Source organism: Portunus trituberculatus, chromosome 16, assembly GCF_017591435.1.
Source record: "Portunus trituberculatus isolate SZX2019 chromosome 16, ASM1759143v1, whole genome shotgun sequence".
In the NCBI taxonomy this organism is placed as follows: domain Eukaryota; kingdom Metazoa; phylum Arthropoda; class Malacostraca; order Decapoda; family Portunidae; genus Portunus; species Portunus trituberculatus.
Window position 1 is genome coordinate 5759974 of NC_059270.1, and position 21242 is coordinate 5781215.

At 42.2% G+C, this 21242-nt stretch overlaps 1 protein-coding gene across 3 annotated transcripts; it reads left to right on the forward strand.

Moving 5' to 3' along the window:
* The first annotated feature begins 1723 nt into the window (after positions 1 to 1723).
* LOC123504646 (angio-associated migratory cell protein-like) lies at positions 1724 to 18500 on the forward strand. Of its 3 annotated transcripts, none has more exons than XM_045255368.1 (10): positions 1724 to 1833; positions 6347 to 6450; positions 7674 to 7782; positions 14175 to 14299; positions 14500 to 14631; positions 14919 to 15063; positions 15729 to 15928; positions 17111 to 17275; positions 17440 to 17621; positions 18371 to 18500. In XM_045255368.1, exons 2-10 carry the CDS (start codon positions 6364 to 6366, stop codon positions 18432 to 18434), a joined length of 1209 nt encoding a protein of 402 aa, XP_045111303.1. In that variant the 5' UTR covers positions 1724 to 1833; positions 6347 to 6363; the 3' UTR covers positions 18435 to 18500. The 3 variants fall into 3 exon arrangements, with proteins under 3 accessions (XP_045111303.1, XP_045111304.1, XP_045111305.1); XM_045255369.1 differs by having other exon boundaries at positions 1789 to 1910; XM_045255370.1 differs by lacking the exon at positions 1724 to 1833 and adding an exon at positions 3428 to 3615.
* Positions 18501 to 21242: the final 2742 nt, after the last annotated feature.

Sequence of the window (21242 nt, forward strand, 5' to 3'; positions counted from 1 at the left end):
CAGCCTTGCTTTCTAATCTTCCTGCCATGATTTCTAGTCCTATTTCCTCCTCTAAGGTAAAGAAAGATCTCACATCTATGTAGTTTGTATCTGAGAACATTTTAAATAACTCTATCATATCCCTCTTATACATCTCCTCTCAAATGAAAACATGTTTAATTCCTTTAATCTATCTCTATACTCCAGGCGCTTTAATGCTGGTATCATCCTAGTTGCTCTTCTCTGAACTGCTTCTAACATGTTGATATCCTGCCTATAGTGGGGTGACCAGGCCTGTATGCAATACTCTAAATGGGGCCTAACATAGGAATTATATAAGCTACGCACCACTTCCTTACTTTTATAACTAACATTTCTATTTATAAAACCCAGGATCCTATTTGCCCTATTTCTTGCTTCTAAACATTGCTTTGAAAATTTCATAGTCCTGTCTATCACTACTCCTAAATCCTTTCCTTCCTCTACTGCCTCTAGCCAACATCCCTCCATCTCATAGTTAAAGTTTGTGTTGTCTTTACCTAAATGCATAACCTGACACTTTTAGAATTAAACTCCATCTGCCACCTGTCTGCCCATGCTATCAGCCTGTCCAGGTCTCGTTGTATTCTGTAATTGTCCTTTTCACCCTGTACTGCACATGCTATCTTAGTATCATCTGCAAACTTTGATACTTTGCTACTAATTCCTATATCTAAATCGTTAATGTACACCAAGAAAAGAAGAGGTCCTAGCACTGATCCTTTGGGTACCCCACTAACCACTTCCTTCCACTCAGACATTGCCCCATTTAATACTACTCTCTGTTTCCTATCAGAAAGCCATTCACTAATCCAATCAACTAACCTACCCCATATCCCATGTAGTCTCAATTTGTACACTGTTTGTGAACAGCTAAGGAATGTTTCTTAATGTCTAAGTTGGTATGGACATTAGCCAACTTATGCTGATGACCCCAATTAATAATGAGAGCTGAATGGCTGAAGAAATCATGAAAAAATTCACCATGAATAGTTTGCCACATTTTAATCAAATTGTCTTAATAATAGCCCTTATAACAGAAAATCTCTTCGATAGATTCTCTGCTTGACAGTTGAACTTGTACATACAATTATGAATCAGTTGCAAATATCTAAATAGGACGTTGAACATCATTGGTCAAGAAATTAATATAAAGTAAAAACAATTATGGTGCAAGTCTAAAAATTTACCTACACGGAATAGATTCAAGGCTCTTGTTCTTGTTGGATATTTAATGATCCTGTAGGCTGTGGTTTCACAGCCTCTAAGGTGGTTGTAGCAGGCAGGTCACCTGGGTAGATTGTGGTGACTGGTGAGCTTACCTTACTGATGAACACCAGGCGCTGTGGGTCGATTCCCGTCCCATGTCAGCATGAAATACTTAGACAATGACACCTGCATCCACAGCCTCACACGTGCACCTCAACTCCACACCTACACATATAGACTCAAACAGCACGATAAATTCATTAATCTTGTCGGTAATAAAACCCACAGGAGCCGGCCAGCTTACCGCCCACTTAAATGCCGCCGCCATCCTGTACACCAATGATGATGACAGACCGGACAGACAGCTTTTTAACGGGCCGACGGAACGAATGAGCTTTTTTTTTCATTAATGCCAGAAAAATGTTTCGTGTTGAAAATGGGAAAAAAAGTAAAAAGAGATGTAAAATTGCAAAATGAGAGACGGGGGGGAGAGATGTGGCATTGTTCCTCACATTATTATTGTGACTTGTGAGATGTGACACGTGTGGGATGTAAACACAGCGGCGACGGCGAGACATCACTACCACCACAAGTCAAGCTCCTTTGGTAGGCTGTCACGTGATGATTGTGCTATTGTTTTGCTTTTGGCTTGCTTGTGACAGAATCTGAGGTCCCGTTGGAAGGTACAAGAGCATTATGTGTACATACTGATATAGTATTTGTAACATGAGGGTTACTGCAGTGGTGTGTGGCGCCCCATGGTTTTGGGAGTTATCTCATTCTTATTAGTTTTTATAACCAGGACTGTATTGGAGATTATCCTGTTCCATTTACTAACCTTGGCAAATATTTGGGGGCAATGATTGACACCCACTTAAAATTTCACTATATTTGTGCTGTGGCTTCCAATTTATTTACAGCAATACTGTGGCATTCTCGTGATTTCATGATGACAATATATACTACTCATGACTTTCTTTACTTGAACTCATCTCAGTTGTGTAGAACACTGGCTATATTGGAGACACTAAGTTATTAGAGTCTGTTCAATGATGGCGGGCCAGAAACATTGTTGGCCTGATAATTTCACCACTTCTTGGAATTATCTTCCCCCTTAAGTTGTTGAGATGAGAGATTTTCTTTTAAACTCCTCTTAAATATTCTTTGAACCATAAGTTTAACAAATGTTTTCCCTGATCTTATGATTCCGAACTCCCAGTCCACTTTCCAGCCTTTGTCTTTATCGACTAAGTTTTGTTGCTCATTGATCTTGTTAAGCTGGTGCATTGGTTGGGAAGACCTTTCAGTTTTCTACTTGTTGATTTACCCAAGCATGGCTCATAGGGAAAGGTCATCCAGATATGAACTTCAGGTATAACACCCAAGCCAAGTCACAGTTCTGCCTGGTATGATGTTTCTGCAATCACTCAACAATTGGGTATTATTAGAGATCTTCCACAATCTCACTGACATTTTCTGTTTTGGTTTACCATTTTACCATAGGCAGATGAAATTCAAGTAGCAGTGTTATCTTACTTCATTTGTGTTGACCAGTTGTCCCCGGCTGCTACAACCGCATGTGGCAGGTCTGAGTACAGTTCAGTAGTAGGTGTGGGATATGCCTTAGCGCTCTCACTGGGCTGGTTTCTCTGGTCTTATGATTCCTGTGTTTTTTATATCTCATTTTCCAGATTGTCTTGGTTTATTCTTTTCTCTTATGTATATCTTGCCAGTATTTTCCTTGCAGTGTTACCATGTCTGGCAAGGTCACAAAGTGCTATTGCTGCTAGTATCCCAACATAACTAAACTTACAAAGCCTAACCTAACTAAACTGGTAAACAAGTCAATGAAAAGAATTGCCACCATAATGAATTTGTAACATTTAGTGGCTCTCTTTGTCTTTATTTTATAAGTGTAGTTTGGTTAGGTTAGGTTTAGTATTGTTGGTTGCGGGATGTATAATGGAGGGCGTGTATGCCTAAGTAAGGGGCAGACATACACGCAGTACACGTAGATTCTTTACTTGTCCTTAGAGCTACAAAGGGTAGGAATCGCGGCCAGTAGCGACTCGGGAGCACAAACTCATGCGCTACCTGAATGCGCAGAGAAATACACAGTGTTGCCACATACATGTAATATGCATTAATACAATACATAACCCACATCTCCCCCCCTCCCTTCTGCGCTCAGAAGTCCACAGGGACTCGAGCGACTGCAGCTGCGGACGCCTTCTCCTGGAGTCGTGGCGACCTGCGGGGCACCACCGTATCAGGTGCCGCCAAGGGAGCAGTGGCGTCCTCCATCGTAGAAGAAGCGTTTAGGGGTGGAGCAGGGCGGAGGAAGCGCCTGTTCCTCCACCACACTCGGCCACTGGGCATCTTGAGCAGGTAATCCCGTGACCTGCCAACGCCCATGATGGTGCCAACCTTATCCCACCGCTGCGTAGTCGGGTCCTGGATCCGAACCACGTCACCTCGCTGCAGGGGTGGAAGAGGCCGAGCGTGAGCGTCGTAGCGACTTGTGGCATCACGGAGACGGGCAGCAGCTCGACGGTCGCAACTCGTCCCTGGCCTGCCACCGTTTCTGGAAGGCGCTGGCATGTGCGGGGACGCAAGAGCGTAAAGGGCGACCATACAGGACTTGAGCTGGAGAGCGACCCGTCTGGTTGGGGGTGTTCCAAAGCTCCAGGAGACCCCTGTCGAACGCCTCACAGTCTATATTGCCAGACGGTGCCACCTTCTGGATGAAGTGCTTCACGGCCTTCACTGCAGACTCGGCATGGCCGTTAGACTGTGGGTAATGGGGAGTCGATGTGTCGTGACGGACTCCCCAGCGCTCGAGGAACGTAGAAAACTCCCGGCTGGCGAACTGTGGGCCACCGTCCGTGCACAGGCGTACAGGAACACCCAGGTCCCTGAAGAGGCGGCAGAAATGGCGAATGGTGGCAGCAGACGTCGTATCAGCGCCACAGGACACGATGACAGGCCAGCCGGAAAGACGATCTGCAATGACTAAGAAAGCCTTCCTGCAACTGAGAAGTAATCAGCAGAAATGGACTCGAATGGTCGAATTGGGTTGTCATCACAGAGTCTTGGTTCTTGCTGTTGACTGGGCTGCAGAATCTGGCACGGCTCACATGCTCGAACAGTGTTGGCAATGTCTGCATCCACGCCTGGCCAGAACACAGCCTGCCTAGCACGGCGCTTGGTGGCTTCGACACCACGATGGCTGTCGTGCAGGCGGGCCAAGACACGGCGACGTAGAGCTGTAGGCACCAACACTCGTGCACCGTACAGGACGAGATCCTCATCACAGTAGAGGTCCTCCGTAACTTCCAGTACGGGCGGAGCACGTTGGGGAGGGCGTACCTGTCCATAGGGAATCCGTTCTTCACAAAATGAAGGAGCTGGACGTACTCGGGGTCCTCGGTTGCCACCTTACGAAGCTCCTCAAGGGCAAGGTCACTGCCAGGAGGTGCTTCTGCAACATCAGGAGGCACCAACGGAGCAAGAGACTCCATCGCACGTAGTGTAGCGATACTCTAACTTGGAAGCCGGTATCAGTGCCAAGGACTTCGTCAGCCTGCGTTGGGTAGCCAACAGGAGAGCGAGATAGAGCGTCCGGGATACACAACTCCTTGCCCGGGCGCCATACAGCTGTGAAGATGTACGGGCGATCTTCTCCTTGAGGCGTTGTAGACGTGGATTCTCTATAGCGTCAAGGGAGTAGCTGTTTAGGATGGGAACTAGAGGGCGATGATCGGTGACGAGGTTAAAGTGTTGCAATCCTGTGAGGTAGAACTTGGTCTTCCCCATGGCCCATACGACAGCTAACATCTCCAACTCGATCGTCGCATATCGGGTCTCTGTATCCGTCAAGAAACGTGAGCCGCACTGGACGAGACGCTGCTGTCCACCACCGTGGTCCTGCAGTAGGGCATAACCCAGCCCATACAGGCGGGAAGCATCGGTCTGCAGAGTCGTAGGGAGAGCAGGGTCAAAGGCAGCTAGGACTGGTGGGCTGGCCAAGGCCATCTTCACACGTTGGAAGGCTTGCTCATGGTCGGGCGTCCACACAAACGACTTCTTGGGGCTCAAAAGTGGGCAAAGAGGCGCAGCAGTGGCAGCGAGGTCGGGCGAGAAGCTGGCGAGCTGGTTGACAAGGCCCATGAAGGACCTAAGATCGGTCAACGTAGCAGGCGTAGCAAACTCAGTGATGGCCCGAACCTTGTCAGGGTCTGCTGCGATGCCGTCATGGGAGAGCCTGTAGCCGCAGAAGGACACTGATGGAGTCCCCCCTCGCCAACCTTCACCCACTCATCGGGCGCCTACCTCCTGCAGCAGCTGCGGCAGGCGAGACCACGGCCCGAAGGGCTGCCCAGCAACAGGTGTTACGTGCAGAGGTTGTGGGAAGACTGGCCATTACGCTTTGATGCCCAAGTGCCCAGCCAGGCAGTTTACGTGCACTGCTTGTAACCGTCTGGGGCACCTGGAGAAAGTCTGCAAGCAAACCAAGGCAAGGAGTAAGTCCCAGCGACCCGAGAAGCCGAAAGGGAAAGAGGGAAGACACCCCACCTTCCACGTGGTGCAGTTACAGTATGGCTAGATTTTGGTAGATTAGGATGTTAGCAGCAATAACAAGATTCAAGAACAGTTAGCAACCTTGCTTGATGTAGTAGCACTGCAAACTGGCATTTGAGACTGCGAGACATGACCCAGCCACCCAGGAACCTCATAGAATAAGTTTTGCTTTAGGTTGGATCTAGTTAGGTGTAGAATGTTTTGAGAAAGAAAGATCAAGTTATTGATATCCAGTAGAGTGCATGATATTCTGCAGCCTGAATTCTGTCTGGTATCTTTTCATCAACCTGAGGAAAAGACGTTTAAATGAGAGCTGAGAATGATTTTTTTTTTTTTTTTCTTAGTGTAATATATTCTATTTATTACCATCACCTGCATTTTATTTTTAACTGATGTATTTCTTCTATTATTATTGTTTTCATTTATTTCTTTTATTTATTTTTTTAAATTCCAAGACCAACATTGTTCTGAGAAATTGCATCAGAATGACTTACCTCACTTGCTGGATGATCTTCAAGTTACCTACTCTTTTTCTCAGATTGCCAGAGCAACAACATGAAGACCAACACACCTCCAATGTCCCCAGGTCCTTCTGATGACAATGAAGACGATGAAAACATTGACTTGGGAGAAATACAAGAGGTGAGTTAGTCCCAGCTTAAAAAATTGTGAAACATTTCACATGTACTCCTTTACATTATTTGTTACCACATAAGTGTACTTATTTGAAAAGTATCTTTTCAACTATCCTTCATTTTTGGATGGAGAAAAAGATGGAGGTGAGATTTAGCATGAATGGGAAAAGAAAAGTATGGAGGATCATGAACAGGATATATAGTGATAAGTTGCTTGGAATGAATAGAAAGACAGTTGCATGAAAGACTTAATTGTATGGAGTCAAGATACTAAGTATAGAACAGGTAGGAATAAACAGCTTTAGTTAATGGAACTAAGATTTTTTTTAATGATGTACGTAGTGTGCAAGTAATAAGTAATAAGTGTGGGTTGAAAAAATGAGGAGTGTGAGGTAATGGTAATGGAAAAGGGTTAGCTGACTGAAGCTTCCAGAGAGTACTACTGTGGTCTGGATATGTAGAGAGGAAGAGGAAAGAGTGTGGTGAAGATAGTTGATTGAATGGATGAAAGAAATCTATAGCTAAAGAGACGACCATGAGGAGACAGATGGACAGTGGGATGAGCTTCACACGAAAGGGTGGTGTGTTTGGAAGAGGAAAGAGTGGCTATACTTGACTGGGATGGGATGGAAAGCATTTACTCCTAAATATCTTAAAAATGCCACAGTTACTTGAAAGCTGTGTTCTCACATTCACCTCCTTTTCATAGTGCCATCAATGGGTGAAAAGGTGCCAAATTTTATTTATTTGATTTTGTATGAATACTTTTCCTTCTGAATTATTTTTGTTGTTGTTTGTTGGTATAGGTCAGTGCTATTCAACCTGGGTGGACAGTCCACCTTATAGTGGACGAGATTAAGTGAGGGGGTGGACAGCTGTCTAGGGGTGGACTACTGGGTGGACGAGATCCTCACCTGCACGTGTCTGTATAATATACAAGAGACTCTCTTTCTCTCTCTCTTATATTTCTTAAAGTACATACTACATATTACATAGTCATAGAAATGAGATATGAAACATATTTCTACTTAATCACCGCTAGGGGTGGACGACATTAAAAAAAGTTGAAGACCACTGGTATAGGTCATAATACACTAGTTGGCTAGGAATCCTTCAGACAGCATATGCATACTGGGAAAGTGGCAACTTTTTGTCATGGTATTATCATGTGCACTCCTTGCTGTACGTGTACATGTATTGTCTATATCTTATTTGTTTCTTTGTGATCAGGTCATTGATCTGAATGAGGTCAACCTAGAAGAAATGACTGAAGAGGAGGATATGGAGGAAGAGGAAACAATTGTTGACATGGCAACCACAGTTTTCTCAAAGCATGAAGGTATGACCTTGAGCACTCAGGTTATTAAACACTGATATTTGCTTGGAAAGCAAATTGCATTCATATGAAGCCACTGAGGTCAGCAGTTGTAACAAGTCCATTGCTTAAACATCGACTTATCAAAAGGAAGAGCATATTATATAAACATGACTTATAATGACATCATTTCATATTGATAAATCTACCTAAGAAGGAAGAACATATTACAGTACATAAACATGACGTGTAATGACATCACTTCATATTAATAAACCTCCCTAAGTAAATATTTGTGCTGGTGTCTCTGTTTAATTTTTATCTATATTTTTACTCTGTCTGAGGTATTTTTCAAGAGATTCCAAAAGTTATTGCATCATAATCTCTATTTGTGAATATACTAGAACTCATTGTAATACAATATGTATGATGTTCTGTTATAGCAGTGGTTCCCAAACTGGGGGCCATGGCCCCCTGGGGGGCCATATAGCAGAATGTAGGGGGCCATAATCTGAGGCTATGCATAAATAAAACCAAAGGAGTTTAGCGGGTAGGTAGCCAGTGGAGGGAACTTACAGGTTCAGTACAGGTTTGTGCAATGCCTTGCTGCCAGACACATGGGTAATACGTCCCTTTTTTTCTTTTTATCTGATTCTGTGTTCTTGACATAAAACAAGACATGGGGATGTATTAGGGAAGCAAGATAATTTTAACTCAACATAATTCTAATCTAAGGCTTCCTAAGCTGTGTATTCTGTATGATAACCTGGTCTTGAATCTTACGTATCAGCAAGGATGTTCATATTATTCAGTTAACCAGACATTCACAGTTACAACATTGATCACCGTGTGTGCCTCCCCATATAATCAGTTTCCTCCCACCTGTGAATACTTCAGTATTATATGAACTTAAGCCAACATCAATACCACTTTAATGGTAAGTAAGCCCTGCATCATGAAGTATATTAAGAAGGTAAATAATATCTGCTGTATTTATGCACATTCTATAACTTTTTTGTAACGTTAAATCTAACTTCCTTTCTACCTCATATTTATCATTTTATTATTCTAATCATGGGTGATGACATATGTTTGCGGTGTTAGAAATAGCAGTTTTTTGTTTGTGCATTGCAGGTACAGTGATGGCTTCTAATAAGAAACGCAACTATGATGACAACTACCTGGATTTTGGATTTACAAGCATCACTGATAAAGGTGTAGTGAAGCCTCAGTGTGTGATTTGTCACAAAATACTCACAGCTGAATCACTAAGGCCCAGTAAGCTTAGATTACATCTGGAAACCAAGCATCCTCAACATGTTGGCAAAGATCGTTCCTTCTTTAGTCGACAAGAATTGAACATGAAGAGACAGCGACTTGATGCCAGTGGTTCCTTTCATCAACAAAATGCTGCCGTAGTGGAGGCATCATTTCTTGTAGCCCTTGAAATAGCAAAGAAAAGAAGCCTCACACAATTGGGGAGGAATTAATTTTGCCATGTGCCAAAACAATGGTAAAGCTTGTTTTGGGTGAGAAAAGTGCTGAAAAGCTGAATGCTATTTCACTCTCAAATAATACAGTGCAACGCCGAATCTCCCAAATATCTGATGACATCAGAGAGCAGGTGATACAGGAAATCAAAAGAGCTGGATTATTCAGTATTCAACTCGATGAGTCCACTGACGTCCAGTCCTGCTCACAACTCCTGGCTTTTGTAAGGTATGTTCATGATGAGGATCTGAAGGAGGAATTCTTGTTTTGTGAGCCTCTTGAACAATCTACAAAAGGTGAAGATGTAATGCAGAAACTTACAGAATTCTTTGAATCTGAAGGTCTTGACTGGGGCAATCTTTGTGGGATATGCACAGACGGGGCTCCAGCCATGTTGGGTTCTCAGTCAGGTTTTGTTACAAGAGTTATACAAAAGCACCAAATGCTATCCTCTTCACTGCATGATCCACAGGCAAGCTCTTGCATCAAAAACGCTACCCTCAGAATTACAGGACACTCTGAATACAATTATAAAGACAGTTAACTTTGTAAAGGTAGTGCTCTTAACACACGCCTTTTCAAGAGACTCTGCCAAGATATGGATGCAGCTCATGAGACCCTCCTATTTCATACAGCAGTTCGCTGGCTATCAAAAGGAAATGTAGTTCAACGTGTATTTGAGCTCAGAGAAGAGATCAGCCTCTTTCTCAGAATACAGAACAAGCAAGATTTGCTGTCAGCATGGTCTGCAGATAGCTTCGAAATACGGCTAGCCTATCTTGTTGACATATTTAGACAGTTGAACACACTGAACCTGGAACTCCAAGGGAAAGGAAGCTTGATAATCGATTTTGTGGACAAAATCAAAGCTTTCATTCGTAAGATGGAGAATTGGAGGCGCAAAGTTGGAATGGGAAACTTGGCAATGCTGGAGACAGTGTCAGAAATTGTAGAGAAGTGTGATGCTGCTACGCAGAACTTGATTACCCAACATCTTGAGGCCTTGGAAGGGGAGTTTAAAAGATACTTCCCAGATATCCAAAGCCTAACTTCTCGGCTAGTAAGGGCCCCCTTCACTGCTGCAGTGACATGCATTCCTGATGACAATGATGATGGCCAAACTGAGCTGTTGACACTTCAGGAGGATTCAGGAGCTAAGATGAAGTTTGAAACTGAATCTCTCACAGTATTTTGGTCATCAATGGCAGCTTCATACCCAAACTTATGTGACTTAGCTTTTCGCCACCTCCTACCATTTTCATCAACTTATTCCTGCGAGGCTGCATTCTCTCAACTACTCCACATTAAAACGAAATATCGCAACAGACTTGAAGTGAAGCATGACCTACGGTGTGCTTTAAGTGAAACAAAACCAAGAATCAAGAAGCTTGTTGATAATCTGCAACATCACCCTTCACACTGAGTGGAATGGGGATTCAAAAGTGAAGGAAACATGAACGTGGCGGAAAACAAAGTGTTGGAAAAAAAAAATCCCGCTGGTTGCCAGGCCCTGTTAAGAGGAAAGTAGGAGAAAGAAAAACAAAAAATCTAAAAGGAGGGTCCAGTTAACGTAAGAGGTGTCTTGACACTCCTCTTTTGAAAGAGTTTAAGTCATAGGCAGGTGGAAATACAGACACAGGTAGAGAGTTCCAGAGTTTACCAGTGTAGGGAATGAAGGAGTGAAGATACTGGTTAACTCTTGCATTAGGAAGATGGACAGAATAGGGATGAGAAGAAGTAGAGAGTCTTGTGCAGCGAGGCCGCAGGAGGGGAAGGCATGCAGTTAGCAAGTTCAGAAGAGCAGACAGCATGAAAACAGCGGTAGAAGACAGATAAAGATGCAACATTGCGGCGGTGACTTAAAGAATCAAGACAGTCAGTTAGAGGAGAAGAGTTGATAAGACGAAAAGCTTTAGATTCCACCTTGTTTAGTAAAGCTGTGTGTGGATCCCCAGACATGAGAGCCATACTCCATACACGGGCGGATAAGGCCCTTGTACAGAGCAAGCAGCTGGGAGGAGAGAAAAATGGACGAAGACGCCACAGGACACCTAACTTCTTGGAAGCTGATTTAGCAAGAGTAGAGATGTGAAATTTCCAGTTTAGATTTTTAGTGAAGGATAGACCGAGTGTGTTTAATGTAGAGGAGAGGGAAGTTGAGTGTTATTGAAGAAGAGAGGATAGTTGTCTGGAAGGTTATGTCGAGTAGATAGTTGTAGAAATTGAGTTTTGAGGCATTGAACAAAACCAGGTTTTCTCTGCCCCAATCAGAAACAAGTGAAAGATCAGAAGTTAGGCGTCCTATAGCATCTCGCCTTGAGTCATTTAATTGTTGTTGGGTTGGGCGTCTGTTGAACGCTGTTGAATAATGCAGGTGGTATCATCAGCATAGGAGTGGATAGGGCATTGAGTCAGATTTAGGAGATCATTGATGAATAATAGAAAGAGAGTGGGTGATAGGACAGAACCCTGTGGAACACCACTGTTGATAGTTTTAGGGAAGAACAGTGACCGTCTACTACAGCAGCAATAGAACGATCGGAAAGGAAACTGGAGATGAAGGTACAGAGAGAAGGATAGAATCCGTAGGAGGGTAGTTTAGAAATTAAAGATTTGTGCCAGACTCTATCGAAGGCTTTCGATATGTCAAGGCCGACAGCAAAGGTTTCACCGAAGTCCCTAAAGAGGATGACCAAGATTCAGTTAGGAAAGTAAGAAGATCACCAGTAGATCTGCCTTTACGGAAACCATACTGGCAATCAGAGAGAAGGTTGTGAGCTGATAGATGCCTCATTATCTTCCTATTAAGGATAGACTCAAAGGCTTTAGAAAGGCAGGAAATCAAAGCTATAGGGCGGTAGTTAGAAGGATTGGAGTGGTCACCTTTTTAGGGACAGGTTGAATGTGAGCAAACTTCCAGCAAGAAGGATAAATAGAAGTAGAGACACAGATGAAAGAGTTTGACCAGGCAGTGAGCGAGTTCGGAAGCACAGTTTTGAGAACAACAGGAGGGACTCCATCCGGACCGTAAGCCTTCCGAGAATCAAGGCCAGAGAGGGCCAGGAAAACGTCTTTATAAAGAATTTTAATTTTAGGGATGAAGTAGTCAGAGGGTGGAGGAGTAGGAGGAATATGCCCAGAATCATCCAAAGTTGAGTTGGTAGCAAAGGTTTGAGCGAAGAGTTCAGCTTTAGAAAAAGAAGAGACAGCTGTAGAGCCATCTGGATGAAGTAAAGGAGGGAAAGACGAAGAAGTAAAGTTGTTAGAGATATTATTGGCTAGATGCCAGAAATCTCGAGAGGAGTTAGAATTGGAAAGACTTTGACATTTTCTATTGATGAAAGAGTTTTAGTAAGTTGGAGAATAGATTTGGCATGATTACGGGCAGAAATATATAGGGCATGAGTTTCAGCAGTTGGATGGCTACGGAACCGTTTGTGAGCCGCCTCTCTATCATTGACAGCACGAGAACAAGCAGAGTTAAACCAAGGCTTTTTAGCTTTAGGGTTAGAGAAAGTATGAGGAATGTATAGCTCCATGCCAGAGATAATCACCTCTGTTATGCGCTCGGCACAAAGAGAAGGATCTCTGACATGAAAACAATAATCATCCCAAGGAAATCAGAATAGTACTGCCTTAGTTCCTCCCACTTAGCAGAGTTAAAATGCCAGAAGCACCTCCGCTTAGGCGGGTCCTGAGGCTGCACTGGAGTGATAGAACAGGTAACGGAAATTAGATTGTGGTCGGAGGAGCCCAACGGAGAGGAAAGTTTAACAGAGTAAGCAGAAGGGTTGGAGGTTAGGAAAAGATCAAGAATGTTGGGCGTGTCTCCAAGGCGGTCAGGAATACGGGTAGGGAACTGCACTAGCTGCTCTAGGTCATGAAGGATAGCAAAGTTGAAGGTTTGTTCACCAGGTTGGTCAGTGAAAGAAGATGAAAGCCAAAGCTGGTGGTGAACATTGAAATCCCTAAAATGGAGATCTCAGCAAAGGAAAGTGAGATAAGATGTGCTCCACCTTGGAAGTCAAATAGTCAAAGAATTTTACATAGTCAGAGGAATTAGGTGAGAGGTATACAGCACAGATGAATTTAGTTAGAGAGTGACATTGAAGTCTTAGCCAGATGGTAGAAAATTCTGAAGATTCAAGATTGTGGGCACGAGAGCAAGTGGTGTCGTTACGCACGTATGCGCAACATCCAGCTTTGGATTGAAAATGAGGATAGAGCAAGTAGGAGGGAACAGAAAAGGGGCTGCTGTCAGTAGTCACAGACAACTGTGTTTCAGTTAGGAAGAGAAGATGAGGTTTAGTAGAGGAGAGGTGGTGTTCCACAGATTGAAAATTAGAACGAAGGCCACGAATGTTGCAGAAATTGATAGTGAAAGTATTAGATGAAGTGTCAAGACACCCAAGGTCGACAGCAGAGGGCAGTCCGACCTGGGGACATTTATGGTCCCCTCCCAGAGGGGACTCCGAGGCAGGGCGTGGTGAAGCCATTATTAAATTTTGATTTGAAGAGAGTGTAAAAGTGTAAGGTGTTGTAGTGTAGTGTAGGAAGTAGTAGAAGTTGTCTTTAGAGGGCAGGCTGCAGCTGCTCAATTGTATAAATGAGACCACAAAGGGAACCGGGAAGAGAGGACACGGGGAATCACTCAGTCTGCAGCACTGCCTACATCCCCGTAAGTACCTCTCCTGGAGTATTCCACCGGGCGGCAGGTTATTTTTTATTTATTTTTTTTTATTTTATTTTATTTATTTTTTTTTTTCTTGTGACCTGTGTTAAGAATATTCAATTGGCCTTTGACAGGACAAAGATTCCCCATCTCTGTTTTAAACAACGAAGCAGTTGATTTCATGGTAAGCTGTTAGTTACAATCAATAATAGACTGATTTATAACATTAATAAAAACTTTAACTTTTGCTCAGGTTCTGTGTTCACGTGTTCCATCTCACCCAGTGGCAGTGTGGCTGCTACTGGTGGGGAGGATGACTTCGCCTATGTGTGGAAAGTCAGTGATGGAGACATCCTTTTCACTTGCACTGGCCATAAGGTAACTGTTTCTTGAAGTCACTGCCTGGTTCCACTGCCTGCAGCTCTTGAAATATGACTGTGCCAGCTTTCATGATTGCTGATAAACCAACCTATGATATTGGAGCTATTTATGATTTATTTATTCAGTTCATGTTGCTCCCTGGTCTTCTGGGAAGATAAGAATGTAATAATCTTGTTTTTCTTGAACTTGTTTCTTAGGATAGTGTGATATATGTGTGCTTCAGTCATGATGGAACATTACTGGCAACTGGTGACTATGCTGGCTACATCCAAGTGTGGGAAGTGGCCTCCTCTAACAAAGTGTGGGAGTTTGAAGTGGGAGAGCTGGGGGTAAGTTGTTGTTATCATCATCATCATCATCATCATGAACATCTTTCTTCAGTTATATATGCTTTGTCATTTTTGGGATGAGCATTGCTTTCTGACAGCGTTTCCATATTAGCATATGTATTGTAATGAAAAAACAAGAAACCAAAGTTAAAGTACTGTACCTAAATTTTGCAATATATAAGGAAAGAAAAAACAAGAGTGACAAGGATGAATGAGAGAAAAGAAAATTCAAGGACAGTGGAAATTATCTTCATTCTGCTTGTATAGAAATATTTACCTGCTGTCAGTGGTTGAATTGGCACCATGCATCCCACGTGTTGCTGGCGGGCACGGCTGATGGGGAGATGTGGATGTGGCTGGTGCCTCATGGGAACACACGCACCTTTCCAAGCTACGGCTCACCTTCCCTCTGTGGTGCTTTCCTTCATGATGGTGAGCTGAAATGTATTATTCATTAAGCAGATCCAACAAGGATATTGAGAGTAGATTAGTTGGGATAAGAGGAATGAAATGATAGTGGGCAATGTTGTGGATGGTAAAGAAAGAGAGACCTCCTGTGATGTGGAAGAACAGAGAGAGAGAGAGAGAGAGAGAGAAAAATGTAAGGGAATGGACTGAAGTTTCTTAGAATGAAGTAACCACCTACCACAGCAATCCTCTTTTGGAGACAGATCAATCATTGGACCAGGCAGTGGGTGACACACACTGGACACATGGTCAGGATTTCTGAATGACTGAGTCCTCAATTATATGTTTCAAAATACTCTTGGCTAATCTAACTCTGTTTTTGGTGAAATGTGATTTTCAAAAGCATCAATGCAGGTCCCACAACAAAAAACTTTATCAATATAAAGTATATTGAGTGTACTACCACATGTAGTCATTTCATAGGTAGCTGACAAGAACTAATAGTAAACACTAACCATTTGATTTCCAGAATTTCTTACTTTTCTTATCACATATCCATTATCGTTTCAAAATTGTTTTAATACCGTGGGATAATTTGTCTCGGTTAGGAGAGCACTGGATCAGATATTTTTCATCAACAAGAATCTAATATACATGTCAGCTTATTGCTTGTTTGTCTTCCACCCCAGGAAAACGAGCTGTGGCAGGCTATGAGGATGGCAGTGTTCGAGTATTTGACCTCAAGAGTGGACAGATGTTGCATCAACTGACTGATGACTCAGAGGATGTGTCTCCAGTTATCAACATGACAGTACAGAAGGATGATTCTCTAGTTATTCTTGGAGCTACAAATGGCAAAGCAAAACTGTTCAACACTAATAATGGAAAGGTTAGAAGAGGAGTTCATAAAGTATAATAATAAATGCCCCATTGTGCACAGTATCTATAAACTTGTGTCTGAAGGTATCATTAAATAGTTTAGAGCAGTGGTTCTCAAACTGAAGATTGTGAGAATCTTAAAGGACTAGAAAGTAATTCCTAAATTCTTGGTATGAAGCTTTAGGAAGTTTGAGATCCGGATCATATGCCATCTTTTTATTTTTCTCTTTCTACTCTGTCAGTAAGAGTGATACTGGGCTAGAGATCAGCCATCTTGTCCATTTTTCTTTTTCCAAAAATGGTGAAGGAGATTGACTATTAAGACTGATTTGCATTTTAAAAGTAGCTGGGTTCCTGTGCATGCAGTGCATAGCACAGAGTTGAACTCAACTTTATTTTATTCCATTTGTGGGAATAATTCAAGTTCTTAGGATGGCAGGATTGGGTGGAGGCCTCAAGAGATGTAATGCTCTTTTTTTTCTTTTAGAGTTAATTCTCTAGACATCTATGAAGGTTCTTGTAGGCAGTGGGGGAAATACCACATCCAGCATTCCATTCATGATGGATAACAGTGATGTAAGGTGACAGCAGGTGAAACTCAAATAGCTTGGCCCAACCAACACTGAGTATCAGCTGTTGATATAGCCACAGCATTAATCCCTGTTATCTGGGATTACTGTGGTCATTATCATCCTATGCAAATATTGATTCATTAATTGATATATTACTCAGTTGAATCCTTGTTAACACTCATCTATTAAGTATACATAGGTTCATTAGAAAGCCATAGGATACCATATGATTTTTATTCCGAAAGCCTTGTACTGTACACGAGATAAAAAAACACTGCACAATTTAGAACATCAGCTTTGATGCCTGGATGTCCTTGTGGGATATGTGAAGAGTTATGCTGTGATTCCCATTTGACATCATTGACTTAAGGGCTTAACCAATGTGCCATTCCATTAAGTTTGCCTTGAAGGATGGTCTTTATTGTTTGCTTTCTTTCCATCACCAATGAGTTTGCTCTTCATGTATCCATTCATAGCTTGCTGTACTTCGATCTCATCAATTTGAAAGTGTCATTTATTAAATGTCTATATAGCTAATCAGTTTATTGATTTCAAAAGTGAATTCATAATGCTAGAGATATATATTGGTATTTTTATTGTTTGAATTTTTTTTTGTACAGCTTGTTGGAAATCTGAACTGTGAAATATCACAGACGACAGAAGAGGGAGCTGATGCTGATATAGATAACACTGTGGAAGCTGTCTCCTTCTGTCCCCAAATACCTAACATTGCTGTCACTGCCACGTTGGCTGGCTACGTAACTCTGTGGGATGTTTCTTCAAAGGTACCATATTAATCTATCCTTGAAAGTATGATGACAAATTGACTAAATAAAGTGCTTCCATTTATGAAAACTCATTTATTACATAATACTTTGTAAATTAGTAAAAAAAATTTCATTGTATCCAGTTTTAATGCCATGAATTGCTGATACATTTCTTTATATAGACCGTTCGACACACACTGAGCCAAGGCTGTGGCACTTCACACCTTGCTTGGCATCCTCAAGAGCCAGTGCTGTTCAGTGCCGGGCTAGACGGTGTAGTGCGTAGCTATGATGTGCGCTCTGGGGAACCTCTCTCCAAGTTTACAGGACACAGTGAGAGCATTCTTTATCTCTCTGTCAGCAAGTAAGTATTGTGTACTTACTAAATACAAATGTTTGAAGTTAAATGCTTAATTTGTAATCAGTTCAATACTTATCAACACTTCCACAGATTCTGTACTTTAATATTGTTCATATAATCCATCTCCATGTCATTTTTTCCATTTTTTAGCTTTCTCCTTTTTTATCTAAATTTCATTGGATAAATACGTACCTTTTGATGTAATTGGCTTGTATCAGTACTGTCAATCTCGACCTGCTAGCTTTTTTAAAGATTTTCCCTAGGTGGGTGTGAGTCAGTCCTTGCAAGGATACTTGTGAAGCAGCACAGTCAAGGGTTTTCTGCTCTTTATGTTGTGAATGCAATATGCTGCTGTCACTGGTCTGCCTTCCATTTGTACATGCTTCATCCAGTTATTCTCATCTTTTCCATAAAACAGACAGCATATTCTACTAGTTCCCATCCCATCAAGGGGTTTTACATTTCAAATCTGTTTCTCAGCTCCACATGTGCTCAGCTGCTCTTGTAATTCCTCTTGCATGTCGTTTGGAACACTTCATCCATTTCACATCACCTTCCAAAGCTTCACTGATGTATAAATCATTGTAGGTATTTGTATTTTATTGTTTCCATAAGTGTTTAGGAAGAAATTGCTTGTGTGAAAAATATTCTAAAAATTAATATAACAGTTTCTTATTTCATGTACAAAAAATATGCATTTTTATATTTACTTTAGTTATGGAAATGAACATTTATGCTATTTTGCTTTTCAGTGATGGCTCAGCTCTCCTCACAGTCTCAGATGATGGGACAGCTCGAGTGTTTAAATTGTCCTGATTTGTTACATTAATTATAGATAGAAAAAAATATATGAGCTTTGTAATAAATAAGAAAAATATTGAAGAAATGAATTGTCTCTTATTCCTTACAAGTCCGTAGTATGAAAACTGATGAGCTTATGTACACCACTCATCATAATGACAAGTGACTCCTCAGTGCAGGAAGAAGATCAATGTTTGTAATTCCTTTCCCCTCTTTATTCTGTACAAGACCGTATGGTTCCTTGAGACAAACTATCATGCTTAGTCAGGATTCGCAGGGAAACAAGGTCGTGTCATAAATATGTACTGATCTGGATAATAATGAAACAATGAACAAAAAGAAACAGTACAGATGAATGAAGCTTCTTGCACTCTTCTTCTTGCCCAAACTCTTCTTAATCCACTAGGAATGCTCTTACTTGTATAGAGAATCCTTGAGTCACACCTGAAGGCAGAAATAATGCTTGTTGAGCCTTGTGTTGCCTTAAGTGAGTGAGGAGGGGGAGGGAGGGAGAGAGGGAACATGAGTAAGGAGAGGAGAGAACTTGAGAGATGAGAAGAGGAGAGAACTTGAACGAGGGAGAGGAGGAAGAAACTTTGGAGGGGGGAGGGAAAGAGAGAATGTGAGAGGGGGAAAAGAAGGAAAGGGGGGAACTTGAAAGAGGAGGAAAGAAGGGAACTTGAGAAGGGAACTTGAGAGAGGGTGAGAGAAGGAGGAAACTTAGGAGAGGAAGAGCAAAGGAGGAAACTTGAGCAAGGGAGAGGAGGAAGAAACTTGGAAAAGGGAGAGGGAAGGAAAGAATGTTGGAAGGGAGAAAAGGAGAGAACTCAGGAAAAGGAGGAAAGGAGAGGACTCAGGAGGGGGAGGGAAGGAGGAAACTTAGGAAGAGAACAGAAAGAGGAAACTTGGAAGGAAAAGGGAAGGAGAGAAATTGAGCAAGGAAGAGGAGGAAAAAAATTTGGACGGGGATGGAAGGAGAGAATTTGGGAGGGGGAGGGAAAGAGGAAACTTGAGAGGGCAGGGGTAACTTCATGATTGGAGGGAGAGAAATATGGTTGTCAGCTCTCAATGCAGCAAGGAATACATAAACACATCCTTGGTCCAGCCCTATGTATGTGCATACAACACTGTAACATTATATATCATTGCAAGAAGTAAATATAATGCATGAAAACACATTTAAATCAACAATAATGTAATAATGAATAGTAGTTAACAAGCCAATTGATGCTTGCTATAATGAACAAGCTAAAGAGGATAATATATGGCCATCATAGACACACCAACCAAACATTCATACAAACAACCTCTAAAACATTTTTAATTCTCACCATAGCAAACTTAACCACACACCAATTGGCAAAAAACTCCCTGCCTGGTCAGCTTATTCATATCTCACCTGCATTCTAATCATCTGTTCAACCTAATCCTGCCTGGCCAACCTAATCACTACCTGATCAGTCTAATTACTTTGCCTATCTTAATAAATCACCTTACATAGTCAACCTAATCATGTACTTACGAGTGTGTGGTTTGGGTTTTGGATTCGTGTTTGTGTGTGTGTGTGTGTGTTTGGTGTTACGAGCGTGTGGTTCAGGTATTGAATTCAGGTTCGTGTGTGTGTGTTTGGAGGTGAGATGGTGAGGTAGCTGCACAGGGCTAGTCAGTGAGGACAGGAGCTTGAAGTCCTCACACTACCTCCTCACCTCTCGCCCTACAAGCTGTACCTGTGCCAGAACTTGTACATGAATTAAACACAAAGGAGGAAGAATAGTGTTTTCCTGTGCCTTTGTTCTTCCAGGCCAGCCAATATGTCACACTAACGAATCCCACTCCTGACACCAAATTGTTGCGCCGTCGGCCTTCCCAAGGCTCCACAACATGGACCCACTTCCCTGAGTGAGACTGGACTCTGTGTGTGCGTATAGGCAGGCCACTCCTTATTTTTTCTCTTAGGTTCCCCAGCCACAGGAAAACACTATTCTTCCTCCTTTGTGTTTAATTCACGTACAAGTTCTGGCACAAGTACAGCTTGTAGGGCGAGAGGTGAGGAGGTAGTGTGAGGAATTCAAGGCTCCTTTCCTCACTGACTAGCCCTGTGCAGCTACCTCACCATCTCACCTCCAAACACACACACATGCACACACACGAACCTAAATTCAACAACTGAATCACACGCTCGTAACACCAAACACACACACATAAACCCAAATCCAAAACCCAAACCACACACTCGTAATTACATGAATAAACAATCACACCAGGACAACGTAATTAGCAACCTCATGTATCTGGCCCATTTACTCACAATCTCATTAGTTACTCATTTATTTCACCCACTGATTAAGTTAGCATTCCTTCCACTACCAAATGTTTACTTACCCTCACTCCTTCAGTACCTCATCTCAGGGGTTGATGGCATCTAGAGGGAAATTATAACTTGCAGGTTACATGCAGTCCACCAATGTTAGTAAATTTGAAAGAAAGTTACCAAGTAATGCCAAATAATACCGTGAACATTTTGTTTTCTTCCTACAAGTGTGCATGTGCATGGGAGAGTGATTTTTCTTTAAAACCTTTTACTTTGTCTATTTTAAATACTAATTATTTGGAGTTGATAGACTGAATTTTTGATGTGGCCCTTGTTCTGAAAAGTCCCACCACTGATCTATACAACAGAAAATAACTCAGGATGGGTTCAGTGTATGTATTCCCTGGATGTCCTAAGACATCCTAAACAGGACAGAACAGTGGGCAAGGAACTCCTATTCTCTGTGTTCATTCTGCAAAGATAAACAAAACAAGTTAAAATACAAACACAAG

Coding starts and splice junctions, on each gene's coding strand:
- LOC123504646 (XM_045255368.1), top strand. CDS start 6,364: ATGAAGACCAACACACCTCCAATGTCCCCAGGTCCTTCTGATGACAAT. Junction 6,451..7,673: donor ACTTGGGAGAAATACAAGAG/GTGAGTTAGTCC, acceptor CTTTGTGATCAG/GTCATTGATCTGAATGAGGT. Junction 17,276..17,439: donor TGTGGGATGTTTCTTCAAAG/GTACCATATTAA, acceptor TTCTTTATATAG/ACCGTTCGACACACACTGAG.